This window comes from Peromyscus californicus, unplaced genomic scaffold (assembly GCF_007827085.1).
Source record: "Peromyscus californicus insignis strain IS unplaced genomic scaffold, ASM782708v3 Scaffold_7__1_contigs__length_154581171, whole genome shotgun sequence".
Lineage (NCBI taxonomy): Eukaryota > Metazoa > Chordata > Mammalia > Rodentia > Cricetidae > Peromyscus > Peromyscus californicus.
In genome coordinates this window covers 147,486,555-147,499,446 of record NW_026294595.1, presented here as the reverse complement: position 1 = coordinate 147,499,446, position 12,892 = coordinate 147,486,555, and the positions used below count along the sequence as shown (strand labels likewise).

Genomic DNA, 12,892 nt, shown 5'->3' with positions numbered 1-12,892 from the left:
TGCACATAGACACGCTGCTTACAGATTGTACAGTGATGTAGAAAACATGCAGGAAGACTGGTGTGTAAGTAAAATGAGGATTCAAATCTTCAAAACATCTCAAAAGTTCAGGAAAAATAAAACACAAGTGATAAAGTCATGAAAGAAAAATAGGAAATGGATTATTCTGGATTAATGACAAGGCCTGGCAGAGAGTATAAAGTGTGACTCTGGAATGAAGACAGACAAACAGACCCATAAATCACAACCAAAACGGTGAAAAAACGTGTTCTTGGAGAAAGAACATGGTTACAGTCTGAAGTTCAAATGGGCTCATAAGATCGATGTGAAAGCAGGGACACATGTTCAAATGCACAGGGATGAAGCATTTCCTATTGCTGCTTTGTGTCAGGGTCTCATGAAGCCTGGGTAGCCATGGCTGAGGATGATTTTGAATCATCCATCCTCTTGTCTCCAAGTGGTGGGATTCCAGGTATGTGCTGCCCGTGCCGGGAACAGAACCCGGGGCTTTGTGCCTGTGAGGCAAGCGCCCTAGCGACCAGACTACACCCCCACCCCGGGACAGAAGAGTGCAGTGTTTGCTATTCACTTCCAGACAGCCAAACAACAACAGTGCCCAAAGCTGTCCTGCATCTGTGTCTCCACACACAGATGCTGTAAGTGGGAGAAACTCACGGGGACCAATGACTTTGGGTGAAACATGCAGAGCTCGGCTAAACCACTCCTTTCCCCAGTGTGTCAAAAAATGTCAGAGTGAACAGTGGGGCAAGATTCTCAGCTCAGATATTTCCATGTCATCTAAACAAGGAGTTGTCACAGAACCCAGCCCTGCATCCCACAGCTGACACTTGCTGCCATCACACCCGATATTTAATTCCAGCAAGCAGCCTCCCTGCCTAGCAACTGCTCCATCCCCCCTTGTCTTTATCATTCTATTAAATTCTTGAAAGGATAGGACAGAACAGAAAAGCAACAACTGTGAGCTTTACTTTCTTTGCGGTCACCCCTCCCCCTCCGCTGTGTGTGTGTGTGTGTGTGTGTGTGTGTGTGTGTGTGTGTGTGTGTGTGTGTGGTAAGGATGTGTGAGCCAGAGGTTGATGTCAAGACATCCTTCTCTACCACCCACCCACTTTATTTTTGAGTCTGAAGCTGGAGTCGCTTCTCTCAGGGAAGCTGGCCAGACAGCTCCAGGGACCTTGCTGTCACAACTTTGCCATTTCTGGGGTTACAGGTGCAGGCTTCCATGCCTGGCTTTTTATGTGGGTGCTGGGTACTGAATTCAGGCCCCCATACCTATACAGCAAGCACCTTAGCCACTGACCTGTGTCTCAAGCCCAGCACTCTTCTTAGGGTGGCAGTGTGCCATGCTACATAGGAATGCCTCTTGGTTTGTGGCCCAGATTTGCAGTCTGTACCAAAGCTCAGGTCCCCAGCACCCAGGGAACATGAAGGCAGCCCATGGGCATCCTCACTAGGCTTAACAAGAGCAGAGTCCAGGTCTAGGCTCTCTCTGTTCAAGGGAAATAAATGAGTGACCAAACCAATCAGAATCCATAGGCCACACTAAGCACCTTCGGGACGCAGAGAAAGGGAGAGAGGGAAGAGATGGTGTGGACAGAGGCAGGGCTTTACATCTTGCTTAAGAAGTTTGCTGGGTGGTGCACAGACACACAGTGGAGGCTTGAGCTGTCTGCCTCCGGCTGATTTCTCCCGGTCATTTTCAGTCATCTCGAAGCCAAATCTGCCTGCTACTAATACTTCTCCTTCACCTTCATAAGAGACCCAAAGACAAAAAGCCGTCAACTGCTGCCTCTCCCGCACACAGCTCCGGCCGCCACTCACCTTGGGTGCCCCCTCCCTGATGTTGGTGCCTCTCATGTCGGTGATGTGTGCAGGCTCCTCTCGGCTCTCCAGCTGATATCTCTGGCCTCAGGGCCCGATGATGCAATGTCACTGCATGCTGCTGGCTGGTTCCCAGCAGCTGGATTCTACAGAACTGTTTGCCAACACATGGAAACAGTCGAGAAGATTCTTTCAAGTAATGAGCGTCAAATGAAAGGGATAAGGGAGGCGGGGCCAGAATGACAGGGCACACTCACGCCTCCATGCCTGACGTCTCACTTCATCTGTAACTGAGGCTGACACTCCTCTGCTGTGTAAAACCACAAAAGAAGAAGGGGGGGAAAACCACCCTTCTGCTTTACAAGGTGAAGTTCCTACTTTGAGCAGCGTAGGACCACACCGCATGCTTGTCCATTGAAGACTATGGAACAATTCCCAACCAGCAGGCAATTCCATGGTGAGGCGAAGTGGCTGAGTTTCCGCTGTGGTCAGCATGTCTTCCTTCCTGCCCCTGTCCCTTGCTTTGTGACATCGAGGATAACAGGAGTGAGTGGCATGCCACAAGAAGACAGTCTCTGTTCTAGTGTCCCTTTAAGGACAGATCCTTGCTCTGACCCCTCCCTCGTCTTCACTCCAATCCTCGGTGGTAGTGATTATTTTAGTGGGGGCTCTGCAGAGAGCCCTGGGCCCAGCCCCACACTCAGCTGTCTTTGTGATCTAACGACCACATTCTGAATTTACACAGTGGAGTCCTCCTGATTTTCCAACCGGGACCTGATATCCAGAGAGGAGCCACTCCATAGGAGAGTGTGAAAATGATCTTGCACTTCCATTTCATTTAAGCAGAAGGGGTCCCATCTTCTAAACAACTCCTCTGAGTTGGATTGGAGTTCTCTACATAGACCAGACTGGCCTTGGACTCACAAAGACCCACCTATTTTTGCCTCCCAAATGTGGGATTAAAAATTTGTGCCATCGACGCCGGGCGGTGGTGGCGCACGCCTTTAATCCCAGCACTCGGGAGGCAGAGCCAGGCGGATCTCTGTGAGTTCGAGGCCAGCCTGGGCTACCAAGCGAGTCCCAGGAAAGGCGCAAAGCTACACAGAGAAACCCTGTCTCGAAAAACCAAAAAAAAAAAAAAAAAAAAAACAAACAAAAATTTGTGCCACCATGCCCAGCTTTCCTTTACAAGCTCTTAGTTTCTTCTGGGTACCCCCCCCCAACAAGTCCCCACACCTGATTGCCAGGACATATTTGCCAATTGAAATAACTGGCTAGTTTCTAGACAGGGCTCTGCATTTTCAAAAGTTTTTTTGCTTGTTTGTTTTTGTTTTTTTTTTGTTTTGAGACAGGGTAGCTCTCAGCGTAGCTTTGGAGCCTTTCCTGGATCTCACTCTGTAGACCAGACTGGCCTTGAACTCAGAGAGATCTGCTTGCCTCTGCCTCCCAAGTGCTAGGATTAAAGGCGTGTGCCACCACTGCCTGGCTCAAAAGGTTATCTTTAAAACTTGAGAACCTGAAAAGCCAGGTGTGGTGGCACACATCTTTAATCCTAGCCTTCTGGAGGCAGATGCAGGCTGATCAAGGATAGTCTGATTTATAAAGCAAGTTCCAGGCCGGCCACGGCTACATGGTGAGATCCTGTCTCAAAGAAAAAAAAAGTAATAATAATAAAAAAAAATTGAACAGGCAGGATGGCTCAGTGGGTAAAGCTGTTTGCTGCCGAGCTGAAAACGTGAGTTGGAGTCCCTGGATCCATAGGATGGAAAAAAGAGAATTGATTCCCTCAAGTTGTCTTCTGACCTCAACATGCACACTGGCATGCGTGTGCACCCCTCCCCAGATAAAAAATAAACATAATAAAAATAAGTAAGTAAATAAATAAATATGCTATCCTTGTTTGACGTTATCATCAAGGAATAAGCAGTCAGCCGTGTGCAGATGACAGCAGATGGCAGGAAGGGACAATGACTAGACAGAACAACCAGGTTCGTTAATAAAGACTTAGAACTGGGCACGTGAGTGCACGCTGCAATCCCTGCATCTGTAGTGCTGAGATAGGAGAGCTGCTGCAATTTTAAGGCTAGCCTGGGCTACCTAGGAGTTCTAGGCCAGTCTGGGCTACAGTGTGAATCTGTGTCTTAACAAATAGAAGACGCTGATGCCCCTTGTCAAAGTCCATGGGGAAGACGGAGGAAGACGACACCTGAAAAGGTTGGAGTGAGTCAGAACAGAGGCGGCAAGGAGAAGAGCATGTGCGTGCTCGCTCCCCTTAAGGAAACCGGGCAGATGCGGAGAGGAGTGTGAGTCACAGGGCCAGAGCTTCGGTGACAGCCTCAGCGCACAGAAGAGCTTAGCCCACTGCTTCTCACACAGTGACCGGTCGGCAGGCACTACTGCCATACACAGAGCTGGCGATTCCTTATAGCAGGTGATGTTTGTGTCGGTTATTTAATTTTTGTTAGTGTGAATGGTGTTCTGCCTGTGTGTACTACTTAAAAGCACCATGTGCATGCAGTGCCCTCAGACTCCTGAAGAGGGTGTCAGATCCTCTGGAACTGCCGTTACAGACAGGTGTGTACCACCATACCCAGTGTATGTGTGCTGGGGATCAAATCCAGGGCCTTCTTGAGCATGCTAAGCAGGCACCTACCAAGTGGGCTACAGCCCAAGCCCTGACAGCGAGCTCAGCTAAAAAGCACTTATTGCTTATGCTAACTTCTAAAATGAAAGTCAATATCCCTAACACGTGGGAGAAAAATCCAGAGAGTGAATAACATCCCAAGAAAGCAGAGAGACTTAACACTACAAAAACACAAAGCCCACACCCAAATGCTGTCGCTTGTTAGAGAGGGAAGAGAGCGCAGGGAAGTGCTGGGCTGAATAATGGCCAAATGAAAGCGAGAGTCCTAGGGACACAAATCCTCTTTCATTCATGTAAATGATCCACAGAACTCACCTTCAGCAGCTACCTCAGAAAGCCCATTCTGCATGGGAGGCTTTCCAAGCAGAGATTGAGGTTCATGTAAGTCACTGATGCTTCCCTAACACTCAGACTAGTACCAATCACACAATACTCTGAAATCATTAAAAACCAAAGATTTCATATTTATATACGTGTGTGTTTGTTTGTGGTCAAAATACATTATGTAACTATGCATGAAACTGCCGAAGACTAAGACTTGCTTTGCAACGTCGGTCGTAGTGGTATCTGGAGTAGTGGTGCAATGCTCCTGAGCCACAGACCTCTTGGCCTTGCTCCTTCAGCCCCTCCCCCTCTTTTCTTTCTTGTGGTGGAGTTCTTTTTTAGCACCTGGAGAAGCTGTGAAACCAGAATGGAGAGGAGCTTGCAGGTTAGCCCATGAACCCATCCCCCAGGTCCCACTGTGGGTTTATGTGGTGGGGAAGCCCGCCCTCCCTTACAGGGTTGTCTGTTTTGGCGATCTATGGAAGAATGGTCTCTCTCCTGCTCTCTGTGATGCTGGGTCCTGTTGGTGGACACTTGTGCCACATGACTGCCACACACTGAGAGGTTGAGCAGAGAGGGGGAGAAGAACCTGAGACTCCAGAGCACTAGGATTTGGCCAGACCCACAGTGCCTTCTGTAGGCTTACTGGTCACCTGGGGCTGGGGTCCAACCTTCAGGCTCAGTGTGCCACATGGCAGCTGTTCCCTCACACATCCACAGCAGTCTCAAACTGTAGCTGGGTGGTGATAAGTACTTTACTTACAAGGAACTGAATTCATCTGGTCAAATAGTAGTCATGACTAAGGAGTGACTTAGAGCTTCTATTAGAACACATCTAAATGGAAGTGCAAATACTGGCTGGATGTGATTGACCTTGCTAACTCAACATTACGTTTTCAGATGTAACAATGTTGACTGTGCCTTTGAAAGACCCTGTCTTCCTAATACAAATATATATTTATATATGAATGCACCTAAGATCTTGCTCCAGTTATTCAGGAAATATGTGGATGTTTGGGTAAATCAAGATTGGTCATAATTGGGCTGGGGATGTGGCTCACAGGTGATGCGTATGCCCAGTTTGTGCAAGACCCTGGGTTTGATCCCCAGGACCGTAGAAAGACCACATGCCATGATAAAGAGTTTGCATGGTAGATATACTGGGCCTCATCACACAGGAGACATAAATTACTATATGTGTGTATGTGTGTTGTCCTGGTTGGTCTCATGTCAACTTGACACCAAACTAGAGTTATCTGAAAGGAGGGAACCCCAACTGAGAAAAATGCCTCCATAAGATCTGGCTGTAAGGCATTTTCTTAATTAGTGATTAATGGGTGTGGCTGGTGCCATTCATGGGCTGGTGGTCCGGGGTTCTATAAGGAAGCAGGCTGAGCAAGCCACAGGGAGCAAGTCAATAAGCAGCTCCCTTCCATGGCCTCTGCATCAGCTCCTGCTTCCAGGTTACCGCTCTGATTAAGTTCCTCTCCCGACTTCCTTCAGTGATGAACAGCACTGTGGAAGTGTAAGCCAAATCAACCCAACCTTGCTTTTTGGTCATGGTGTTTCATTGCAGCAATAGAAACCCTAACTAAGACACTCTGTCTCTCTGTGGGTATGTGTAACAGCATGTCACCAGTGCTATAGTGTGTGTGTGGGGGTCAGAGGACGACTTGGGGGGTTTGGTTCTCTCTTCTCACTCTGTGGGTTTTGGGGATCAAACTCGGGTCCTCCACAGGCTTGGTGGCAAGGGCCTCCATCCACTGAGCCATCTCACTGCCCTTGTACTTGTAAAGTTTTTATCTTTTTATTTTATATGTGTGAGTGCTTTGTCTTCATGGATGCATTGTATCACATGTGTGCCTAGTGTGCCTAGTGCCACCAGGTCAGAAGAGGGTGTCAGATGCCCTGGAACTGGAGTTACAGCTAGTTAGGAGCAACCATGTGGGGCCTCTGAAAGAACAGTAAGTGCTCGTAACTGCCGAGCCATCTTTCTGTCTTTCTGGCTATATATATATATAGCCAGAAAGACTGAAGAAACCAAGTCAGATATGGTGGTTCACAGCTGTAATACAAACACTCAGGAAGTCGAAGCAGGATTGTCATGGTTTGAGGTCAGCCTTGGGACACATAGTAAGTTCCAGGCAGGTCTAGGCTACACAATGAGATGCTGTCTCAAACCAACCAACCTTTCGACCCACCTACCCTTCGTTCTTTCTTTAGATATAATTCAAGTACCATAAAATTCATCTTTAAGATCTTATGTGTGGATGTTTTGCCTATATGTGTATCTGTGCACTACAATGTGTGTGCAATGCCCACAGAGGCCAGAAGAGGGCATCAGATTCTCTGGACCAGCAGTTACAGTCATTTGTTAGCAGCCATGTAGGTGAACCCAGGTCCTCTGGAAGAACAGCCAGTGCTCCTAAGCACGGAGCCATCTTTCCAGCCCCAAATTCACTTTCTTAGGGTACAAAAACCAGATTTTAAAAGTATATTTAGAGATGTAAAACCATCACCCTTAACTTGAGCTAATTTCATGCCCCTGAAGAGAAACCCCATCCCTAATAGCTGTCTTTCCTCACTTCCCTCTCCCAGTCCCTGGCAACCACAGCTTTATTGTACTGTTGACTTCAGTATACATTTGAGATTTCCCATAATAAAAACCAGGAGGCTGGGCATGGTGGCATCTGTCTGTAATCCCAGCACTTGAGAGGCTTGAGGGCAGCCCAAACTACTAGTGAGACCCATGTCCTCAGCCTACAGAAAGGGAGAAGAGCTAGGTGTGGTGATATATGCCTATAATCCCAGCATTCAGGAGACAACGACAGGCAAATCTCAAAAGACAGACAGACAGACAGACAGATGCATACATACACTCATGTACACACACACAGAAAAATCTGCTAGCTAAACATCTGACAGGACTAGTATCTAGGATATACAAAGAATTCAACAACAAAACAAGAACCAAACCACCCAAATGGACCAATTGGACAGTTCCTAAAGGATGAAATACAAATGGCTAATAAACATGACAAAAATGTCCAGTTCCACCAGCCAACCATCAGAGATACACAAATCCAAAGTACCCCAAATTCAATCTCACCTCAGCCAAGATGGCAGTCATCAAAACAAATGACAACAAATGTTGATGGGAGACATGACAAAGGGAACCAGAATCCTATTGCATTATTGAGAGAAGGCAAAGCAGTCTAGCCACTGTGGAAGTATGGAGGCTTCTCAAATAACTAAAAACAGGTCTTCCATGTGACCCAGCTACGACACTCTTGGGTAGCTACTCAAAGTTTCTCTGAGTCAACATGTCACAGAGGTGCTTGCATGCCACTGTTTACTGTAACACTGTTCACAATAGCTGCATCATGAAATAACCTACTGGGCCAACAACAGAGGGCGACTAGGAAATTCTTTCCAGTCTTCCAGTGGAACGAAGTTATACCATTTGCAGGACAATGGGTCCAATAGATAATCACACTGTGAATTAAGAAAGTCTCAGAAAGAGAAACATTTTCTCTCATTTGTGGCTCTTGGATTTTATAGAGATACATAAAATCATTTAGACACACACACATTGAAAGAAGTCTATGTGGAGGGAGGGGAGGAAAAGAAAGGGGAGGGGAGGAAGGGAAGGGCTGGGAGGTAAGGGGGAATATGGTCCACATCTGATACATACTTGTGTGAAAACTTAGACCATAGCATTTGAGACCCCGTCTCAAAAAACAAAAAGGAAGGACAAACTTGCTCAAGGTCATAGTGAAGTAACTGTGATAGGATCTGAAGTTGAGAAAGATGTCAGAGTAACTCAAGTTGAAAGTTGGTTCCTATCCCCTTGGCAAGCTCCTGGCAACACTCCTTTGCCACACTGAAGGGTGTCTCAAGTTCATGGACCAACTATGATGCTGTAACTGATACGTCATGTTCTAGAGAACTCGGCCTAGACCAAAATCAAAACTCATTTAGGATCAAACAAATGGGATCTGGCCAAGAAATGGGTTGGGCTACCTCCTGCCAGAAGGCTAGGTCGGCAATTTGTAAGCACATTTGATTTCTCCGTCCAGGTTTGCTCCATCTGATTTTATGAATGAAGGTCTGAGAAGGTGCCTTAGCTACTTTGCGCAATCTGCCTGCATTTCAAGGCCAGCGAGTCTGACAAGGAAGTATTGCAACTACAGGCTATTCTGGGAACCCGGGTGCTTTCAAAATACCCGATGGTCTGCAGCCAACACACTGAGCCAAGAACCTCTCGGGGGAGGCCTTGGGTTTCTCTTGTATTACTTTTTTTGAGATAAGGTCTCCCATAGCCCAGGCTGGCCTTGAACATGCTATGCAGCAGATGACGACCTTCCTCCTGACCCTCACGACTTCATGTCCCAAGTGCTGGGATTACATGCACGCTGCCACGCCCATCTTGTAGCTATGTCCTTAATGCTCTTGATGAGCCAAAAGCGTACTTTTTTCTTTCCTCAGCCTCACACTGCTGCTCAGGTTAGCCTGGAAGTATTCAGTCCAGTCCGGCCTTGGAATCACGGAGAGTTTCCTGCCTCAGCCTCCTGAGTGCTGTGATGATAGGCACGTGCCACTAGAGAACAGCAGTTTGAACTCAACTTTCTTTCCTAGGGTTAGTGGATTTGCTCACTTCATTTCTACAGGATTTGCTCACTTCATTTCTACAGGGCCTCATACGTGTCTTAGGAAAGCCACGGTTTCCACACCAACTTTCAACCGTGAAGTTATTGTTTAGTAGTATCCAACACTGGGCGCTCAGGACCGGGCCTGTAAAGACAGCTGAACACAGAGTGTGTGTGGAGGGTTAAGACCTTAAAGTTTTCACACTATTTTGCCTCATGATCTCCGAGACTGGGAGGGAGAAATGGCTCAGAACATGCCTACGCGCGCGCATGCATACACACACACACTCGATTTGGGAGGGTTGAGGAAGAAAAGGAATCAGAGTAAGGATTGGAAGACAAAAAGATGGAAAAGAATTGATAAATGCAGGGGTGGGGTAGGGAGCTGCAGGGAAGGGTTATCTGTTGACAGAACAGGAACCCAGAAAGAAAACTATGTCATTGGCATGTACCTGTCATGGGGGAGGTGGTGTCACCAGGCCAAGAGATGCCTGGAAAAGTGGCCTCAAGAAGGAGTAAAATACCCACCCAGGGAGTAAGGGGAGAAAACCCCAAAAACATTAAGTGGGGCACAGCAGTAAAGCTGAATTTGTGCAGTTTTCCTCAGTTTCCTGTTGTTAAAATAGACTCTTGAGGGCTGGAGAGATGGCTCAGTGATTAAGAGCACTAGATGCTCTTCCAGATGACCTGGGTTCAATTCCCAGCACCAACATGGCATCTCACAACAGTAACTCCAGTTCCAAGGGTTCTGATACCCTCACACAGACATAGATACTGGCGAAACACCAATGCACATTAAAATAACAATAATTAAAAAAAAAAGGCAGAATCTTGATACATAGTTCAGGCTGCTGAGAATTCACTATGCCTGGACTGGCCTTCGATTCACAGCCATCTTCCTGCCTTGGCAGCCAGGCTGCTGAGAACTATGGTGCCTGGGCAGGCCTTGGATTCACAGCTCTCTTCTTGCCTCTGCCAGGCCTCTGAGGGTACATGAATGTACCACCATGAGGCTTTAGTTTACTTTTGGGACAGTCTGGCCTTCAGCTTCTACATACATAGGGTGACCTTGAACATCTGAGCTTTCCTGTGATGGACGGAACCCAGGTTAGGAACTCTACTGGTTGGGCTACATCTCTAGCCCCCAATTTACTTTGTCTTGGCTCTTTAGACATAATCTACATATGTACACATTTTGCACGGATAACTCTAACTCTGCAGGTCTGTTGGTTTTCGCTGGTTGACACCAAGGTGGCTTGCTTGTGTCCTCATGTATCCTGACGGTGAGCTCATGATCCTGTTACTTGGGAGAACTGAGGACCAGGGTTTAGACATGTTCTTATAGAGGCTTGGCCTGGCTTCTGTAAGGCACTTGTGGCTGCTTACCCATTGGAGACGGCTTTAAGTTTCCCAGTTGGTCTTCTCCCGGGGGTCTCGGCAGTGGGAACAGCTGGCCTTCTCCCGGGGGTCTCGGCAGTGGGAACAGTTCCACATTGGTTTGAGGTACAGTGTGTACAAAGGCTGGCTCACAGAGACCTCCCCCACTGCACCATCCTGTTCTTCTCATAAACTCCTAAGCTAGTGCAGAGCTTGTGGACTTTGGTAAAGCTCATCTTTTTATTGGGGTGGGACACCTTGAAGCTCAATCTTACTTTCAGGGACTTAAACCAAAACCAAAATAACTTATGCTTTCCCTTACTATTTTCTTTTCTGGGTCTTGATCAAAGTTCCCACCCCATGAGGCCCAGCTCAAAGAATGACGACCCCGAGCAGCTGCTGGCTCCAACACCGCCAATCTCGGCAAGCTTTTCTTGTTTCTCAGGAATTCTCTTGCTTTCTTGCTAGCTCTACCACTTAGACCTTGAAAATAAATTCTGCTCACAGATGGCTCACTTACTTTTACAAGTCTCCCTGAGAGCAATGCCTTCCCTCACCTCTCAACCTGTTACACCACAGGGCCTTGAAGCAAACTGTTCGCTCAAGTGCCAGCTAGAGGATGGAGCTGAAGGCCTCTGAGCACCCAAGGGACACGGGCCACACAAATGACCACCTTCACTGTCTGTCAAGTCAAGGCCAGAGCTGAGAGCAGACTTCCTATATTGCTTTTCTGAAGAACTGAGATACAAAGCAAGTAAGCAGAGTTTTCATGAACTGATCTGAAGGGAGCCATATCCAAGTCCTTTCTGTTCAGAGAACAGCAAAGAGCCTGCGGGAGGCAGCTCAGACTTCTAGAAGAAGCGCCAGGCTGTGAAACGTTGCTGCCCACCATTCTGGCTTAAGAACTGGGTGCCATCCAAGTGTGGGACGGCTCAAAGCAACCTCCAAAAACACAAACTAGCTTTACGTTACTGTTATATAAAAAAGTTTATTTTAGAAATCACATCTTTAAAAAATAACATAGAAGGCATAGGTTATTCTGACCATATATAAATTCATCACTCAAATGCTGGAGCTTTATGCAGTACAATTACCTAGATGTGAACACCAAGTCTGTGGGATATTCCTGACATCGACACCAGCTCAAAATGTGGCTTTTAAAAGGCAGGGAAAAGGAAGGGACAGAGCGAGGGGAGGAAACCATTTTGGAAACAGAGAAGAGAATGTTCCCTTGTAAATGTCAGTCCTGGAACTACAGCCACCGAGACTAGCCAGGGACTGCCCAGGGACTGCGTGAAGCGGCGTTAGTATTTTAATTCACAGGTGACCGGCTACATCCTGGCAGCTTGTGCTGGGAGTGCAGACGGGAACAGAGGTGAGGAGCCTCTGCTGTGTAGTGTAACAGGGAAATCAGAGGAAGAAGTGGGGAGCTTGTGGATAGAGCAGCTGCCCTTGTCCCTACCCAGCAGCTTCCTTATCTTATAGGTAGCACCCCCAAGTGGCCACGCTCCAATACTGGAGAATCAGAATGCAAAATAAAAGTGTAAGTTCACACTTACTGTAGATACAAAAATACAGCTCTTTAGGACTGTGACCCCAAACCCAGTGACCCCCACACCCCAGGGGTGAGGCTGCAACAAAATGTCCCACAACACAGCAATGACTTACTGTGGCCTAGTCACTGCTTTACCAGTGACCTCACGGTTTCAGGCACTTCTGCCCAGCTCCGAGGGGTTTTTCTTCAGAAACAGAAAGCAAACTCTGTTAGTAAGAGGTGCACACAGGGCTGGTTTACCGATGTGCAGCTAGACCCAGGGAGCCACTGCCAGCTTCCCAGACATGTCACGAGAGACGCATCAGATGGTGCACTGCAGCACTCCCAAGACCGTGCTCCCCTGCGCACCCAGATTAGAAGTTACTGCCAGCCCGGGGGCACTAGCAAGCTCTTGTGGCTTAGACTACACACATTTTTGATTACAGATCCATCAAATCATTACCATCCATTTGTTTGTTTTTTGAGACAAAGTCTCACTATGTAGTTCTGGCTGCCCTGGAA

At 47.4% G+C, this 12,892-nt stretch overlaps 1 protein-coding gene across 2 annotated transcripts in view; it reads right to left on the bottom strand.

The window, feature by feature from the left end:
* Cass4 (Cas scaffold protein family member 4) overlaps positions 1–2,106 on the bottom strand; it is a 40,504-nt gene extending 38,398 nt beyond the window's left edge. For both annotated transcript variants that reach the window (XM_052725731.1, XM_052725732.1), the window contains exon 1: positions 1,843–2,106. In XM_052725731.1, coding sequence (XP_052581691.1) covers positions 1,843–1,878 — 36 coding nt within the window. In that variant the 5' untranslated portion in view covers positions 1,879–2,106. The remainder of the gene's footprint in view (positions 1–1,842) is intronic.
* Positions 2,107–12,892: the final 10,786 nt, after the last annotated feature.